Genomic DNA, 19,650 nt, shown 5'->3' with positions numbered 1-19,650 from the left:
ATCAAGGACATTTGCATAGTTTCTGTTGCCATTATGATTTAAAAAGAGTAAACACAGTTGATTGATAATAAGTGGCTTCAGCCAAACACTAACCATGAGTGAAAGAAACATTTTTATGTTATCATTCATATTCTCTGAAAAATGGCCAATAAATCATAAATTCTGCCTGGGTATGTAAACTTATGAGCACTGCTGTATACTCATATTGCTAAATAATAAATTTAAAGGGTTCTTTTAGATCTAAAATACATACTTTTGTTTATAGTGTTTATAATATAGAGTATTAGCCTCTGCTTTGAATTTACAGTAGACCTATCTAGAAAGAGGTGTGTTTGCATAGGGATGTTGCTTGGGAGGCAAATGGGTGTCAGCTGAAAAGGTTTGGAATTTGCATTATTGCATTTCTTTCTGGCCACCCCACAAGGTTATAACAAAGGTGTTATCATTTGGCTGAGTTTTGCTTTTCAGCTGTTTAGAGTCACTTGTTGAAGCAAATTCTCCATACAGTATGTTGTATTTAATAGAGAGCACAGTAGACAAATATACTACCGTGTAGTGGTGTTTAACCCCTAAGGACCGGAAGATTTTCCCCATTAATGACCAGGCCATTTTTTGAGATACGGCCATGCGTCGATTTAACTGACAATTGTGTGGTCATGCGACGCTGTACCCAAAACAAAATTGACGTCCTATTTTTCCCTCAAAGCTTTCTTTTGGTAGAATTTGATCACCTCTGCGGTTTTTCTTTTTTGCGCCTGGTCAAAAAAAGAGCAACAATTTTGAAAAACAAAACAATATTTAGTACTTTTTGCTATAATAAATATCCCCCAACAATTTAAAAAAAAACAAATTTCTTCATCAGTTTAGGCCAATATGTATTCTTAGACATAGTTTTGTTTAAAAAAAATCGCAATAAGCATATATTGATTTGTTTGTGCAAAAGTTATAGAATCTACAAAATAGGGGAAAGATTTATGGCATTTTAATTATTTATTTATTTTTTAATAGTAATGTCTAGATCTGTCTCTCCTCTCCTGTCAGAACAGGGATGTGTGTGTTTACACACACACACATCCCCGTTCTGGCTCTCATGCCCACGATTGCGCATGGCCGGCGGTCATCGCGACCTCCGACCACACGCATCGGGTCCCTCTGCTGTGTAGCGGGCGCGTCTGCTATAGCTGTTTAAAGGGCTGACCATGGGCGTCCGCAGCAGGGGGCAAGGGGGGTCAAGTGCCCCCCCTGGAATTCCCAAGGTGTTGCCACCGCCGCCGCCGCCTCCATGCTGCATTTTTTTTTTTCGGAGTCCGCTCTCTCCTCTGGATTACAGCGCTGGATGGCTGTGTTCGGCGGCCGCTCTGTAACACAGTCCCGCCCCCCCAGACCAGCTTGTGTGATAGTAGAGAGAACCATGTTCCGCCTATCACATGAGCCGGTCTGGGGGGGCGGGACTGTGTTACAGAGCGGCCGCCGAACACAGCCATCCAGAGGATCCAGAGGAGTAGATGTCCATCCGTGCTACAGTGCCTGAATAGGAGGATCGAGGGGGGGGGGGCTGCAGTGCTCTCCTCCACCACCGCACTCTCCTGCCCTCCCAGTGCTCTCTTCCACCACCGCACTCTCCTGCCCCCCCAGTGCTCTTCTCTTCCACCACGCACTCTCCTGCCCCCCCAGCGCTCTCTTCCACCACCGCACTCTCCTGCCCCCCCCCCAGTGCTCTTCTCTTCCATCACCGCACTCTCCTGCCCCCGTGCTCTCCTCCACCACCACACTCTCCTGCCCCCCCAGTGCTCTCCTCCACCACCGCACTCTCCTGCCCCCCCCAGTGCTCTCCTCCACCACCGCACTCTCCTGCCCCCCCCAGTGCTCTCCTCCACCACCGCACTCTCCTGCCCCCCCCAGTGCTCTGCACCACCGCACTCTCCTGCCCCGCCCATGCTCTCTTCCACCACCGTGCTCTCCTCCACCACCGCACTCTCCTGCCCCCCCAGTGCTCTCCTCCACCACCGCACTCTCCTGCCCCCCCCAGTGCTCTGCACCACCGCACTCTCCTGCCCCGCCCATGCTCTCTTCCACCACCGTGCTCTCCTCCACCACCGCACTCTCCTGCCCCCCCCCAGTGCTCTCCACCACCGCACTCTCCTGCCCCCCCCAGTGCTCTCCACCACCGCACTCTCCTGCCCCCCCATGCTCTCCTCCACCACCGTGCTCTCCTCCACCACCACACTCTCCTGCCCCCCCCCCAGTGGTCTCCTCCACCACCACACTCTCCTGCCACCCCTCCAGTGCTTTCCTCCACCACCACACTCTCCTGCCCCCCCCCCAGTGCTCTCCTCCACCGCCACACTCTCCTGCCCCCCCCAGTGGTCTCCATCACCACCACACTCTCCTGCCACCCCCTCCAGTGCTCTCCTCCACCACCACACTCTCCTGCCCCCCCCCACAGTGCTCTCCTCCACCACCACACTCTCCTGCCCCCCCCCCAGTGCTCTCCTCCACCGCCACACTCTCCTGCCCCCCCCAGTGGTCTCCATCACCACCACACTCTCCTGCCACCCCCTCCAGTGCTCTCCTCCACCACCACACTCTCCTGCCCCCCCCCACAGTGCTCTCCTCCACCACCACACTGTCCTGCCCCCCCCCAGTTTTCTCCTCCCCTGTTATTGCTGCTCTCCACCTCTCCCCATCCTTCTCTAGCCACCATCCCATTCCTCCCCCCCCCAGTGCTCTCCCCCCTGTTCCCCTACCCAGTGCTCTCCCCCCCGTTCCCCCCCAGTGCTCTCCGCCCCTGTTCCCCCTAGTGCTCTCCCCCCCCGTGCCCTCCACTCCCCCCAGTGCTCTCCCCCAGTGCTTTCTCCCCCCAGTGCTCTCCTCTCTCCCCCTGTTCTTTCCCCCCAGTGCTCTCCACTCCCCCCAATGCTCCCCCCCTGTTCTTTCCCCCCCAGTGCTCTTCAGCTCTCCCCATCACTCTCCAGCCCCCACCCCAGTGCTCTCCAGCCCCCCTTACTCCCCACCCCTGTTCTTTGCGCCCCCCTGGTGCTCTCCAGCCCCCCCAGTGCTCTCTACCCTCCGTGCTCTCCACCCCTGTTCTTTTTTGCTCCCCCCTAGCACTCTCCACTTCCCACCCCTGTACTCTCCACTCCCCCTGCATTTTGCGCCCACCCATGTGCTCTCCACCCCCCATAGTGCTCTCCAGTCCCCTGTGCTTTCCACCCCTGTTCTTTCTGGCCCCCACTGGTGCACTCAAGCTCCCCCCATTGCTCTCCACTCCCCCCTGCTCTTTGTACCCCCCAGTACTCTCCAGCCCCCGTGCTCTCCACCCCTGTTTTTCTGCCCCCCCCCCAGTGCTCTTCACCACCCCACACTCTTAGCCCCCCCAGTGCTCTCAGCCTACCGTGCTCTGTACCCCTGTTCTTGTTGGCCCCCCCAGTGCTCTCAAGTTCCCCCCAAGCGCTCTCCGCTCCCCACCCCTGTGATCTCCACTCCCCCTCGCTCTTTGCCCCCACCCATGTGTTCTCCAACCCCGCCAGTACTCTTTGCTCCCCCTTCTCTCCAACTCCCACTCAGTGCTCTCCACTTCCCCAGGACCAGAGGGCAGGCTGACTGGGGCCAGAAAATGAGGACGGCTGAAGGTGCAGGTGGCCAGGGACCGCTCCATCTCACAGCAGACAGATCCTCTGGAAGGAGCACCGTCCCCATCCAAAACAAGAACAGACCCTGCCTGCTGCTGGCCGTCATGGATATCCTGCTGGCATGCAAGGTACTGTACCGAGCATCAACAACACACCTTCCCACAGACAGGGACTGCAGACTGGGACATGGGGCACAGGAGGGGCTGCAATGATGGGCGCAGTGAGACTGCATTCACGGCACAGTAAAGCTGCATTTGATGGACACAGTGAGGCTGCATTTGAAGGGCACAGTGAGGCTGCATTTTAAGGGCACAGTGAGGCTGCATTTTAAGGGCACAGTGAGGCAGAATTTGGTGGGCACAGTGAGGCAGCATTTGGTGGGCACAGTGAAGCTGCATTTGGTGGGCACAGTGAGGCTGCATTGGTGGGCACAGTGAGGCTGAATTTGATGGGCACTGGTGAGGCTGCATTGAGCTCTTGTTTCAAGTCTGCAGTCTCTGTCCATCTCCTGTAGCATGTCTGCAGTCTCTGTCCATCTCCTGTAGCATGTCTGCAGTCTCTGAGGGAGTCTGGAGAGGAGTCAAGAGTGGGAGCACCGCCGGGATGGGGGTCATGGGAGAAGTCAGACTTGTGTGGACTGTGGACAGGAGACTATAGGATAAAACCTCCAAGCTGGAGCCGACTGACTGAGCCCTGCACAGTGCACCTGAGAGGAGGTCAGTGAAAGCACCGCCAGGCCAGTCGGGGGTCACTGATGTAAGGGGGGAGTGAATACGATAATGACAGGGGCACCGATATAAAGGGTTTCCTCCTTATATTAGTAACCCACCCCCCTTACCTTAGAGTATTCTTTCTGCAGAAGGTGGTCCCCCCCTCCACGTTCTGAGTTTCTGGGGTTCCCCTTGATGATTGATCACTTACCACTATTAACTGGAATTTAAATATATATATATATAAAAAGCCCTATGTGATTTCATATCTATATCTAATACTCTCTTCATCAAATGTGCTTTAAAATGTATGGATTTTCCCTTTCATGAACAAGAAAATAATGACGTTATGCTGTTGGGCTGGTATAATAATGCTGTGAGGCTGGTATAAAAAAAATTCCAGGGCTGTTTTTTGAAAGCCTGGGAGTCCGCAAGGTTACTCAGGTGGCTGCGTACCATGCCCATATAGCCTAGAGAATGTACATCTTTTTACATTGCAATACATCTGTCGTTGCCATATTTTTATCTTGATGAAAACAGCCAATACAGTGACAGTATAAGATCAAAATATGGCCACAACAGATGTATTGCAATGTAAAAAGATGTACATTCTCTAGGCTATATGGGCATGGAACAGAGCCGCCAGAGTAACTTCCAATACAAAGTGAAGATGAATTATCTGTTATATAACACATATGTATTACCAGTGGAAAGATTTTCATGAGATTGTCGAAAAGGGGCAGAGCATGAGTGGCCTTGAAATGATGCCCCCCCTTGGAAAAAGTTCTGCGGACGCCCATGGGGCTGACATACAGCTATGGCGATTCGCAGGAACGAGCTGACCTGCCACAGTATAATGACGGTGGCTAGTCGGCAAGTGGTTAACATCAGCATTTAGAGGTTCAATAATGCTGAAAATACACCCACTAATGACAATTTCATATAATTTCATATAAAAACTTCTTAAAAAAAAAATAATTGACCAGATTGATCTTTTTAATTATTGTGTCAAATTAATGTTTTTTGATTGCAAGATTGTTTAACCCCCCTGGCGGTATTTCTGAGTCTGGCTCGGGGTGGAATTTCAGTACCATAAGCGGTAACCCCGAGCCAGACTCGGGACCGCATTGCAGGATACAGGGAGAGTTACTTACCTTGTCCCCTGGATCCTGCGATGTCCTTCCCGCTGTGTGTGCGAGCCGTCCTCCGCTCGATTCACACAGTGCCCCGAGTGCCGCTGAGCTCCATTCCCTGCGACTTTGCGACACACGGGAGCGGAAATCGGCGCCAAATTCAAAAAAGTAAAAACACACAATACACATACAATACTGTAATCTTACAGATTACAGTACTGTATAAAAAAAATACACATCCCCTTTGCCCCTAGTGGTCTGTCCAGTGCCCTGCATGTAGTTTTATGTTATAAATACATTTTTTTCTGCCTGGAATTTGGAGATTGTCCATAGCAACCAAAAAGTGTTCCTTTATTTTAAAAGTGGTTTTAGACCAGCTAGAAGAGCGATAGCGATTTGTGGGAAAATTCGTCATCAAACACTAAATCTAATGACAGCGACAATTCTGCAAATTTCTGTGTTTTTGATTTGATTACATTATTGAATATTTTTTTATTATTATTATATTATTATTTGTTATAATTATTTATAGTTATTTATTATATTTTAATTTATGATTTTGTGTTTCAAACTACTATCATACCTGGGAGGCGTTATTCCTAAGCCCTTGTACACACGGTCGGAGAATCCGTCGGAATGTGTCCTATCGGACCGTGTCGTCGGATAATCAGACTGTGTGTGGTATGCATCGGACTGATTCCGTCGGAATATCCGTCGGACCCAATTTTCCAACATGTTGGAAATATTTCCCGACCAACTGGGCTGATCGGACATACTCCGATCATGTGTAGAGAATTTTGATCGGACCAAGTGCAACGCATGCTCAGATCAAATTCCTACATCAAAGCTATTGGCTACTAGCCTGAATGTAGTCCCATCGTAACGAAATTACGTCATCACGTAATGAAAGATCGGATTTTTCGCCAACTTTGTCCGACCGTGTGTATGCAACAGCTTCGGACAAGATCCGACGGACAAAATCCGACGGGCAAAATCCGACGGATTTGGCTGTGGAAATCTCCGACCGTGTGTACAGGGGCTAAGAATTACAGGCCTACAATATAAAACGCCACATTTCCATGCAAAATAATGGTACCGCTTTCAGCACCTAAAATCCAAAATAATCATATCGCCAGGGAGGTTAATATGACTGAATCTATGATCACTCATTCTTTTTCATTACAGTGGGCCAACATAACATCAGTACCGGGAAGGGGCATACATTTGTACACACATTTTCTGGTAAGGTAAGCCAGATACAAAGATTTGCTTTTCCTATAATTATTTTTTGGAGTCCATTGAAGGACACAGGTATTCGTACACTGCTGGGTAATAATACAATCTAAAAAAAAATGGACATTGACAAAGAAAATGTTAACCAGCACAAGATAACCCCAGCCACAAACATTTTTCCTCAATTTTGTAGAAAAGTAGCACCAAAAGCATTGCTATAAACACAGAGAGGAGGACTGACTGCTCTATAGCAGTTTACTGCTGCAGGCCAGCCATGCTGTGCAGGATCACGTATATAAACGTGATCCTGAACTTCTGGGTATGGGGCACATGGTGGGAGCCAATCAACGGTTCCTGCAGACTCAATGTCCACTGGCAGAGAGGGAGAACGGTGGTCTGACAATGTAAACAAGGCAGACCAACGTTCTGTCAGTAGGGAAGGCATGGATCCTGTGTTCCTGCAAAGCTGGGACATGGATCTATGCCTTCCCCTATTAAATGCACCTCCTACACTACACTATAACACTAGCTAGGCTATTGCAGTCCTGCTATAACCATATAGAACCATATGAGCAGATCGACATGCTGAAACTTTGCAGAGAGACTAAATGCTAAAATGGGTGGTTGAATTATAAAAATGTAGCAATTTAGTTTCATCATTTCCCTAAAACTGGAAACGCCTTAAAGGCTTAAATAGGCACAGCTAGTAGCTGAGGACTACTCGTAGCTCTAAATGTATGGTCAGATAACTCTTCCCTCAAGTACCACAGTTTGTCATATGGAATTACTGAAAGCAATTTTAGAAAAGTTATGGTAACTGTGCCAAGTTATATAAGTCTTGGAATATGCTTCTGCATCAACAGATATTTTTTATGTTGATTCTTACTTCCGATATACATTGACAGCATATAAAAATTCAATCACTTATTGTCTCCTAATTGCAGTAAATAGCTTTAGCTGGCACCCTGTCCTTGTACTTAAGAATTAAGTTTATGCTGAATTCTTTCCAAGTCCTGTTTTACCTCCTGGTGTGTAATCTTAGCTTGTTGTCAATTAAGTCAGTTCATTGGACAGTTTTACAAATTGTTCATTGCGGTGCCAAAGATTTAATGCAGTGTTTCTCTGCCTTTTTTTCAGTCAAAGCACTCTTTAGAATTTTGAACACTCTTGAGGCACCTCATTCTAAAATGTAAAAACAGAGCTAAAAGTTTTAGAAAAGGCAGCAACATCCACAGACACCCATCGTTAGAGGTGATTTGTTTTTCCAAAGCAAATATACCTTTTCACACTGATACTGACTAGTAATCCAATGTTTCTCTTCTCCCTCAGTTTCTCTCCCTAATTCTAAGCTAATATGACCCCAGTGCTGATAAAGAAGGACAGGAGTGGAGCTAACAAGGATACTACACCCAACATTTTTCTTATCAACTGATAAGGTCATTTGTACTGGCGGCTTGAAGGTCGTAATGGTGTACAATAAAAACCTGTAGCTTTGTTTAATTAAAAGCAGGTTTGATCCACCCACTGGCTTGTACACAATTTTTGAGGAATTTTAGGCATTTTGCCAAGGCACCCCTAAAGAAACTGGCTGCCTGGGCACCCTGGTTGAAAAAGGCTGAGTTAAAGGATGACATAAAATACATAAAATACAACAGTATATTTCACATGTAAAATTGTTTCAGATGCAGATTCTACATGCAGAGAGCCGGACACATGGATTTCCAATGGGGGGGGAGTGTTTTTTTTAAGCATGCCATTAGAGCCAGGGGCGCTAATACTCTTTAAAAAAGGGATGAGCCGAACACCCCCCCCCCCCCCCCCGATTCGATTTGCAGCAGAACATGTGAACAGGCAAATAATTTGCATACGCAAACACCGTTAAAGTCTATGGGACATGAACATGAATAATCAAAAGTGCTCATTTTAAAGGTTTATATACAAGTTATTGTCATAAAAGATGTTTGGGGACCTGGGTCCTGCCCCAGGGGACATGTATCAATGCAAACAAAAGTTTTAAAAACGGCAGTTTTTTCAGGAGCAGTGATTTTTTTAATGCTTAAAGGGAAACAATAAAAATGAAATATTCCTTTAACCACTTGCCGCCCACCATATAGCAAAATGACGGTGGCAAAGGGGTTTTAATATCCTGACCGGACGTCATATGACGTGATCAGGATATATGGCCGCTGCTCCCCCCCGGGGGCGCGCATCGCGGCGATCGTTGTTGCGGTGTGTCAGTCGGACACTACTACGATCTCGGTAAAGAGTCTCTGAAGGAGACTCTTTACCATGTGATCAGCCGTGTCCAATCACGGCTGATCACAGTGTAAATAGGAAGAGCCGGTGATCGGCTTTTCCTCACTCGCGTCTGTTAGACACGAGTAGAGGAGAGCCGATTGGCTGCTCCTCTGACAGGGGGGTCTGTGCTGATCGATTATCAGCACAGCCCCCCCCCCCCCGAGGATGCCCTCACTGGACCACCAGGGATGTCCACCAGACCACCAGGGATGCCCAGCACCAGGTATGCCCCCTAGACCATCAGGGATGCCAGTCAGTGCCCAAAATGGATGACAATCAATGCCCATAATGGATGCCAATCAGTGCCCACAATGGGCATCACTGATTGCCATGCATTATTGTTTGGCACTGATTGGCATCCATCCCTACAATACTGTACACTACAATGCCCATCTGTGCTGCCTATCAGTGCCCATCCATGCCGCCTATCAGTGCCCATCTGTGCCGCCTATCAGTGCCCATCCATGCCACCTATCAGTGCCCATCTATGATGCCTATCAGTGCCCATCCATGCCACCTATCAGTGCCCATCCATGCTGCCTATCAGTGCCCATCCATGCTTATCCATGCCGCCTATCCATGCCCATACATGCCCATCCATGCCACCCATCCATGCCAATCTGTGCCACCTATCCATGACAATCCATGCCACCTATCAGTGCCTATTTGTGCCACCTATCAGTGTCTATCTGTGTCACATATCAGTGCCATCTATCAGTGCCGCCTATCAGTGCCACTTAATTGATGCCACATCATTGGTGCCCATCAGTGCTGCCTTATCAGTACCGGTCACTGCGGCCCCACCAGTGCCCATCAGTGAAGGAGAAAACTTACTTATTTACAAAGTTTCGTAACTGAAACAAAAAAATATGTTTTATTTCAAAATTTTCAGCCTTTTTTTATTTGTTTAGCAGAAAATAAAAATCCCAGAGGTGATCAAATACCACCAAAAGAAAGCTCTATTTGTGGGAACAAAATTAGAAAAATTTAGCTTGAGTACGGTGTAGCATTACCGCGCAATTGTCATTCAAAGTGCGACAGAGCTGAAAGCTCAAAATTCATCTGGACAGGAAGGTGTATAATTGCCCTGTATTGAAGTGGTTAAATATCATGCCTGGGGGGTGTCTATAGTATGCCTGTAAAGTAACACATTTTTACAGTGTTTAGAACAGTACCACAGCAAAATTACATTTGTAAAGGAAAAATTGTCATTTAAAACTGATCGCGGCTGTAATGAATTGTCGGTTCTCGGCAATATAGATAAAACTCATTGAAAAAAGAGCATGGGATCTCCCCCCCCCCCCCAGTTCGTTACCAGGCCCTTTGGGTCTGGTATAAATATTAAGGGGAACCCAAACTAAAATAAAAATAAAATTGCAAGTGAGTGGTATGGATTTTAAGGGGAACCCTGCGCCAAAATGTATAAAAAATGGCGTAGGGGTCCCCCCAAAATCCATACCAGACCCTTATCCGAGCATGCAACCTGGCAGGCCGCAGGATGAGAGAGCGCCCCCCTCCTGAACCGTACCAGGCCACATGCCCTCAACATGGGGAGGGTGCACAAAAAAGTGTCAAAATGTTAAAAAAGAATAGACACAGCTTGACAAGTCCTTTATTAAAAAATAAAAAAATAAAAATGTCCCACAATGTCCATTAATCTTCTTCTGTCACGCGGCCGGACAGACATTAAAATAAAATAAAAACCCTCTGATGGTGTTCCGGTAGCTTTTGAATTTGCCAAGAAAACCCGATGTTTGAGTCAAACTTATGTTCGACTTGAACATCAGGCTCATCCCTAATTATGATGAATGCTGCCTAACTACTTGTGGGTTGATTAGTTAAAAGGGAAGGAACCTTTTACTTAGCAAAGCACACCCAACAAGAAAAAATATTGTTTTTTGATTTGGCCTTGCCCATATCGGGTAATTGAAAGTGAACACAGTTTCACCTAATTTACTAGGTTTGTTGAACAACAGTTCGCTAAGTGAACAGGCTCTACTCCTTTAGAAAATCACCACTAGTGTGTTGATGGAGTAGAAGATACATTTAGTGAAGGTACACTAGGTCGGCAGAAGAGAAGAGGACAAGGCACTGGCCTATATATCCTTTCTAATTTGCCACCAAATGTATTCTGTAATTTGACAAATCTTAAACAGATTCAGGAGGAAAGGTAATTGAATTGACAGTTGAACTTCTAGGCTAATAGAAAATAGGGAATCTCATTGGTATTTAGGGGGAGTAAGATTAGCTCTACTATCAGACAGGCTGAAGGGGATCCTAAGGCTACATTCACACCTTAGCGTTTTGAATTGCAGGCAGATTTGTAGGAGGCACATTTGGGATGCCATTCATTTTGCCAGATGTGGTGCAGTTCTGCCACGATTGTCACGTGATAAATCATGGCGAATTTGTCGCCCAAAAAAAGTTCAGGAGCTACTTTCAGGTGTTCAGGTGGCCTTGGCTTCTCTGTGCCTCCTCCTCTCCTTGCGTCTTGGTTGCCAGGTGACCAGTGGGTGCACATGAAAGCCGACGAGGTGCTGCGGCCGCATATAGGGAAAGCAGTACACGGCCACTCCTCTTCCCGCCTGTGAAGGGGTTAGATCCGATGCTCCAGGGCAAGAAAGTGCTCCTTTCCTTAATGGTAACTATGATCTTTTTTATACCTGGTTCTGTGAGTAATAATTTATTACTGGCTTTGTGAGTAATAATTTGTACCTGGCTCTGTGAGTAATAATTTATTACTGGCTCTTTGAGTAAAAATTTGTACCTGGCTCTGTGAGTAATAATTTGTGCCTGGCTCTGTGAGTAATAATTTGTACCTGGCTCTGTGAGTAATAAGTTATATTTGGCTCTGTGAGTAATAATTTGTACCTGGTTCTGTGAGTAATAATTTATTACTGGCTCTGTGACTAATAATCTGTACCTGGTTCTGTGAGTAATAATTTATTACTGGCTCTGTGACTAATAATCTGTGCCTGGCTCTGTGAGTAATAATTTATTACTGGCTCTGTGACTAATAATCTGTTCCTGGCTCTGTGAGTACCGTAATAATTTATTACTGGCTCTGTGAATAATAGTTTATACTGAAACTGCAGATCACCAACCGCTCAGATATCCCCACCCGCCATAAACGCCTCCAACCCCCCCCCACCGTGAACACCTCCAACCCCTCCCCTCAGACGGGCTGATCAGTCTAAAATGCCCGGGCCCAGTCCGGACCTGCACACATGCACAATAAACATAAGATTATGTTTGCTTTCCTTTAAAGCTTTTGTAAACCATGGTTGGTAAAAAAAAAAAAAAAAACCTGTATCACATACTAGTACATTATGGAATACTTACCTTAGAACGAGGACCTCCCATGGCACCTGGTCACCGTTGAGAGGGCTAACATCTTCCCCTGGTCTTTCGTTCGCGCACTCCAGCTGTGCGATTGGCAGAGCCGTGATGATGTCACTCTCACACTTGCATGCAGGAGCCCTCGGTTTCCGACACAAAGCTCTGAAGTTCCAGCAAGGTATGTCGGAACTTCAGGGCGCATGCGCCAGTGATGTCACTGGCTACATGCAAGGTGAATATCTCCTAAGTCGTGCACGTTTAGGAGATATTTATTTTACCTACAGGTAAGCCTTATTATAAACGTACCTGTAGGTAAAAATAACAAAACAGGCTTTACTACCGTTTTAAGCTCACAGCAAATGCCAAGGACACTGTAATTCTGGAAAATCAATGGCTAGTTTATGTTCTTGCTGAAAATATTCTTTGCCTGAAAAGTAAAAAGTAGTGCAGCTTCCATAACCAAGTACTAGGGTGGCTTGCAGAACATGTCAAAAAATAAAAAAGGGCCAAGATATATCCCTGGGAACTACAGAGCAGTTAGCCTAACATCACTAGTTTGTATGCTCTTGGAGGTGATGTTAAGGGACTATATACAAGATTTTAGTAACAAAAACTGTATTATTAGAAGTAATCAGCATAGATTCATCAAGAATCCTTCTTGCCAGACCAATTTATTAACCTTCTATGAGGAGGTGAGCTGCCATCTACTGTAGATAAAGGAAGGCCCGTAGATGTGGTGTATCTGGATTTTGCAAAGGCATTCGATACAGTTCCCCATAAATGTTTACTGCACAAATTATGGTATGTCAGAATAGACTAAAAGGTGAGTACATGGATTGAAAACCGACTACAGGGGTAAGTCCAGAGGGTGGTGATAAATGGGGAGTACTCTGAATGGTCTGGTGTGTAAAGTAGGGCACCCCAGGGTTCTGTCCTGGGACCAATCCTATTTCATTTATTTATAAATGATCTGAAGGATGGGATAAACAGCTCAATCTCAGTATTTGTGGATGATACTAAGCTAAGCAGGGCAATAACTTCTACAGAGGATGTAGAAACCTTGCAAGAAGAAATTATTGGGGTGGGCAAGAACATGGCAAATGAAGTTTAATGTTGAAAAATGTAAAATAATGCATTTGGGTGCCAAAATAATGAATGTATATTACTTGTTAGGGGGAGAACCTCTGGGGAAATTTAGGGTCGAAAAGGACCTGGTGGTCTAGCAGATGACAGGCTCGGCAATGGCATGCAGTGTCAGGCTGCTGCAAGCAAGGCCAACAGAATATTGGCATGCATTAAAAAGGGAATTAACTCCAGAGATAAAACGATAATTCTCCTATTCTACAAGACTCTGGTCCGACCGCACCTAGAAAATGCCATCCAGTTCTGGAAACCAGTCCTCAGGAGGAATGTGCTGGAACTGTAGAGGGCCCAGAGAAGGGCAACCAAGCTAATAAAGGGACTAGATGATATCAGCTATGGGAAAAGACTTGAACTTATTCTCTCTGGAGAAGAGACGCTTGAGAGGGGATACGATTTTAATGTACAACTACCGTACTGGTGACCCCACAATAGGGAGAAAACTTTTTCACACAAGGGAATTTAATAAGGACACGCGGCCATTCACTAAAATTAGAAGAGAAGTGGTTTAACCTTAAACCGCATAGAGGGTTCTTTATGGTAAGAGCAGTAAGGATATGGAATTCTCTTCCACAAACAGTGGTTTCATCGGGGGACATCGATAATTAAAAAAACTATTAGATGGACACCTAAACGACAACAATATACAGGGGTATAAATGTACTATTAACATAAAAACACACACACAGGTTGGATTTGATGGACTTGTCTCAACTTTTTCAACCTTAACTATGTAATTATATGTATGTGTCTAAAGTTTGGGTGCTGAATCTAACAGCTTTGGTTAGTTTACTTCGGACTGTAAACAAATGGCAGGGGATTTTCTTCATCTCTTCCAGATCCTTATCCTAGATGAGGTTTGGATATAGATGTTAATGGGGTAAACCCGATAAAAAAAAGAAAAAAAAAAGGTATGGGGTTCCCCCTGAAATTACATATTAGACCCATTATCCTTTTTCCTTAACCCCTTCACGCCTAAGGGTAAAACAAATCTTAAGCAAGAGCAATCTATATGCAAAAGGGTTTTTATCTTAATGTATTCTATTCATTAAAGTGAAACACCTTTTGTGTGCAGCAGCCCCCCTAATACTTACCTGATCCACATCTCAATCCAGTGATGTTGCACGAGAGCCTCAGCTGTCCAGGGATTCTCCCTGATTGGCTGAGACAGCAACGGGTGCCATTGGCATCATTGGTGGTAAATAATTATGGATATCTCCTGATATCTCTATCTTTCCTTTTTTCACAATGGAAAACTGGCCCAAAACAGTAAAAAAAAAAAAAAAAAACCTACCTAAAACACATCAACACTAACTGATTCTACACGCTGTCAGATTTTCTGCTGATTTTTGTCTTTAGATTTACCAAAACCATGTAGTGCAAGGGCCTGCTTGATTGCATACACATTGAAACTCCTAAGGTTTGACCTCATATTATATGGTTTTGGTAAATCTAGCGGAAAAAATCTGCAGAAAATCTGATAGTGTGTATGAGGCTTAATAAAAAAAAAAAATCCTGCCCAAAATATACTGACCCTGACCTTGACCCAAACACTAACCCTAGCACTGACCTAGATCAAACCTTGATATAGAGATTTTTTTTTTTCTTTTATTTATTTATTTTACACACATTTTTTCTCTCTGCAAGGAGAGACAAAGATACTCTCTATATTTCCTCTCCATTCACAGAGAGAGAAACACAGCCTTGTGCTGCACAGTAGCTGATCACTGTGGTAGCTAATCAAGCTACCACAATGATCAGGTGACCCGGAATCAGGCATTCGAGTCTCAATCATTAGCACGGGGCCTAGGGCTTTCGGTGAGACCCTGGACTATGAGTACGCTGTGCGCCACTCCCAGCACAAAAGGGAGATAGGCAAATATGCAACCCCATGGCAAAAGTACAGTGGGACTGCATATTTGTGTTAGGTCGGCGTCAAGGGGTTGAGGGCCTGGTATGGATATCAAGGAGGACCCCCCATGCAAAAGAAAAGATGGCATGGAGCCCCTAAAATTATAAGGATGAACCCCACACAAGAAAAAAAGTGGAGTCCCCCCCAAAAATCTATAATAATCGTTATCTAAGCATGCAGCCAGGCAGGCCAGGATGGGGGGGGGGGGGTAAGTTCAATATGGAGGGTACCTTGCCAGGGGGGATAATAATGAGGATAAGGACTTTTCCCCCACAACCCCGGGTCTGTGTTTTCGGGGGTATGTGAATGAGGAGCTTATGAGAATCTTAAAGCCATCTTTAGCAATAAGGAGGGCACCCACACAGGCTTCCCAATATGTGAACGAGTAAGGTATACAATACCACCAGTCATTCACAATAAAAGTAAACAGTAAATAAAAACACACAATCGATGAAAAGTCCTTTATCAAAAGATAAAAAATTCCCACCATGTACCGTACTTCCATCATCAATCACACCATCCAGTGATGCAGATCCATGTCAGTCACAAAGAACAATGTCCGCCAACCTGACAAAAGCTAAAAAAAATCCTGATGACCACTGATAGGAAGCTGTCATATATAGTAGAGGTAAAACATTTGACAGATAGGACACAAAAGCAGCCATTGACAGATAGGAAGTCATTATTTATAGTAGCTGTAAAAATCCTGATACTATATACAATGTTTGACTTCTAAAGTGATAACAGTGATTAGGGGCGCTCTACAGAAAAATATTACCTAAACCACTAATTTACAAAAACTGTGGAAAAAATATTTAAGACAGTATAATAATCACCAGAGTGAAAATATGCACATATAATGATAACATTCATTACACTGAAAAAAAAATAGTGAACATTGGTGAACCACCATAAATAATTCAAATAATTAGCAAAGTAAAGTCCAAAATGACGTGTCTCTACAATAAATTCTGCTGATCCAGAATATGGAAAACAAATATTAATCATGATAAAACAGTAAGTCGGGAAAAAAAGCTTATGACTCCCTCCACCATAAACGCAGCACTACACCAGTTGTGAAGATGCAAGTCCAAACTGCTTACCAGACCCGTTTGACCACTTTAATTAAAAAGTAAGTCAAATAACGCTTGTACAGGATAATGCCTGCTCATATGGATAGTGATGCAAATGACAGTAGCTGGTATGTCTCTCTTCACAGACTCAAGCGGCAAATGTGGAAGAATACAAAAAGATTCATAGCATAATACTGACTTTAATAAAAAATAGGTAAAAATACAGACAGCCAAAAGGCTCCTTACATGGTTATGTGCCCGACCTGACACTGGGACTGCTCGTTCTGACCAAAAGACTCACTCTCCGAATCATAGAAGAGGTCCTTCCGCATTCGATATTGGTGTGCGTTCCAGGCCTGCCGTCCGACAAACCAGAGGGCCGGAAGTGGCGTCGAATAGCGTGACCAAGTACTCGACGCCACTTCCGGCCCTCTGGTTTGTCGGTCGGCAGGCCTGGAACGCACGTCATTTTAGACTTTACTTTGCTAATTATTTGAATTATTTATGGTGGTTCACCAATGTTCACTATTATTTTTTCAGTGTAATGAATGTTATCATTATATGTGCATATTTTCACTCTGGTGATTATTATATTGTCTTAAATATTTTTTCCACAGTTTTTGTAAATTAGTGGATTAGGTAATATTTTTCTGTAGAGCGCCCCTAATCACTGTTATCACTCTATAGGTGTTTCTCTCACTTTTCTAGGGAGCTGCTTTTTATTGTTTATTTTCATTTGGTTTTTTTTTTCACATGGCGCGGAATTTGAACAGCTGAATTTCAACTGTTTTGTTCACTTCATCAAATGTTTGACTTCTACCAAATGGGCTAAAGGTTCAGCTTTCAAAGGAATATCTGAACAGCTAAACCATTAGAGCATTCCCACTAAGGTTGAGAAGCTGCAATTACATTTTTGTTTTGGGGTTTAGGTACGCTTTAAGCACCGACCTCAGCAATTAAATATGAACAGGTACTCTACCATTAGGGCAATAGCATGTTCATAGCATGTGCATAACATAGCTGTTTTTAGCGTTAAAGGGTATGGTCATTCAAGATGAATTACCTTTCAATCAATGGTGGATATTTACCAAAACAGGTGCAGAAGAATCTGGTGCAGCTGTGCTTTGTAACAATCAGCTTCTAACTTCAGCTTGTTCAAATTAGCTTTGACAATAATGCCGTGTACACACGACCGGACTTTCCGGGAGACTAGGTCCGACGGTCTTCCCGACTGACTTTTGGTGGACTTCCAATGGACTTTCCGAACGAATGGACTTGGCAACACACAATCACACCAAAGTCCGACAGATTCGAACGTGATGACGTAGGACCGGACTAGAATAAGGAAGTTCATAGCCAGTAGCCAATAGCTGCCCTAGCATCGGTTTTCATCCATTGGACTAGCATACAGACGAACGGATCTTTCAACCGAACTTGAGTCCGTCAGAAAGATTTAAAACATGTTCTAAATCTAAAGTATGTCTGATTTTTTGACAGCAAAGGTCAGATGAAGCCCACACACGGTCAAATTGTCTGACTGATTCGTTCCGTCGAACCTTTGCTATCGAAAAGTCCGGTCACGTGTACAGGGCATAAAACTTAGAAGCTGGTTGGTTACTATGCACAGCTGCACCAGATTCTGCATGCACCAGTTTGGTAAATCCCCTCCATTATTTCTAGATTTACATCAAAATGTGCACATTTCATTCATTGATTCATACAATGTAATTTGCTGCATACTCACAGTTTTGCTAAATCTTTGTACCCCAAGAAAGCATTATCTGGCAGTCTATGTATCCTGTTTCCTTTTAGTGATCTAAAAGCAAAAGTTCCAGAGATTTTTTGCAGTAGATTGTAAAAAACAAATAAAACAGTACAGAGAAAATTTGCAAAATAAACATATAACCCTTTTGGCATGTATTCTCTCAATATGATTTTTTAATATCATCCTAGTAGTGAAATTGCTGATTGAGAAAATAATAAAATGAATAGGAAGCATAGGTATTATTTCGGCAGTGAAGTAAAGAAAAAGTGGAGGTGATGTAACCTTTTTCTTCCAGTAATAACTTCCAGCCAGCCTGATCCACTGCATGCTCAGGTTCATGCATTAATGTGCATTACCGCAGCCCATTCATTTATAAATGCTGTCCAATGCAGGCACCAAAATGGATCAAAATTGTACATGCAACTCTGACGCAGTCAATGAATGCCACTGCATTGCACCAATGTGCATAACACATGCTACTGCATAAGCATGATGGTCTGGATAGAACCTAAAAGGGAATGAAAAACAGAATTTAGTTGATTTCTGCAATTACTTTTTTTTTTTTTTTTTTTTTACAGCTTTCTGTAAAAAACTAATTTTTATTGAAGCCTTCAACACTGGTTAAAGTGAAGAAATACGTTGTGTATAATGTTGATAAAGCAACCATTCCAATAGCATCATTTATGAGAGCCTTATTCCGAAAGAAGTGGTCATCGGTGGCACTCTAAATGTTTCTCTCATGACAGATTTGCTTTATGACAAAACAGTGGACCACCCAATGCTATCTTAACACGTAAATGTTAACTTGCAGATATATGCATTTCTAGGGTTGGGGCACATAGTCCTTATATTACAACAAGGATGTCCAGTCACCCAAGAAACTTGTGTATTACTGGATATTTCAGGGTTCTCTCTTGGCCTCCTGGGTGCTGTATGCAACCTCCCAGGGACCTGGAGAATTTCCTGACATATCCAAAATAGTAATATGAAGCTCAGTAACTTGGTGGGAAGCTTGTCAGTCACAGGATTCCAGCCAATCAGCATCAGCAGGTTTCCTTCTTTGACCAGTATCTGTGAAGATTTCTCCTTCTCCTTGTCCTGATGTCAATAAGATTGAGTACATGATCATGCCCCAATATCTGCATATGCGCATAGTGCAGCTTGTGGTTTTATGCATGTGCTAATTCACATGCACATTAGCATGAATTAGCAAGCATGTCAGACACTGACTTTTAGCACTCTTTAGCCCTATTTAAAGTGGTTGTAAACCCTTACAACACACTTTGACCTACAGGTACAGTAAGCCTAGATTAAGGCTTACCTGTAGGTCCAAGAAATATCTCCTAAACCTACACGTAGACAGCGGCGCGCAGGCACACTGAGCGCGCCGTGGGCAACGGCTATATGCCGCGAGT

General features: G+C 44.6%; 1 protein-coding gene across 1 annotated transcript in view; it reads right to left on the bottom strand.

Annotated features, from left to right (window-relative positions):
* RXFP2 (relaxin family peptide receptor 2) overlaps positions 1-19,650 on the bottom strand; it is a 489,744-nt gene that overhangs the window by 71,479 nt on the left and 398,615 nt on the right. The window contains exon 5 of the mRNA XM_077484098.1: positions 18,215-18,286. Within this exon, the coding sequence (XP_077340224.1) occupies positions 18,215-18,286 (72 nt within the window). The remainder of the gene's footprint in view (positions 1-18,214; positions 18,287-19,650) is intronic.

Source organism: Lithobates pipiens, unplaced genomic scaffold (assembly GCF_037356315.1).
Source record: "Lithobates pipiens isolate NorthernLeopardFrog02 unplaced genomic scaffold, aLitPip1_a1.2 Scaffold_16, whole genome shotgun sequence".
Taxonomy (NCBI): domain Eukaryota; kingdom Metazoa; phylum Chordata; class Amphibia; order Anura; family Ranidae; genus Lithobates; species Lithobates pipiens.
This window is presented reverse-complemented; position numbering and strand designations above follow the sequence as displayed.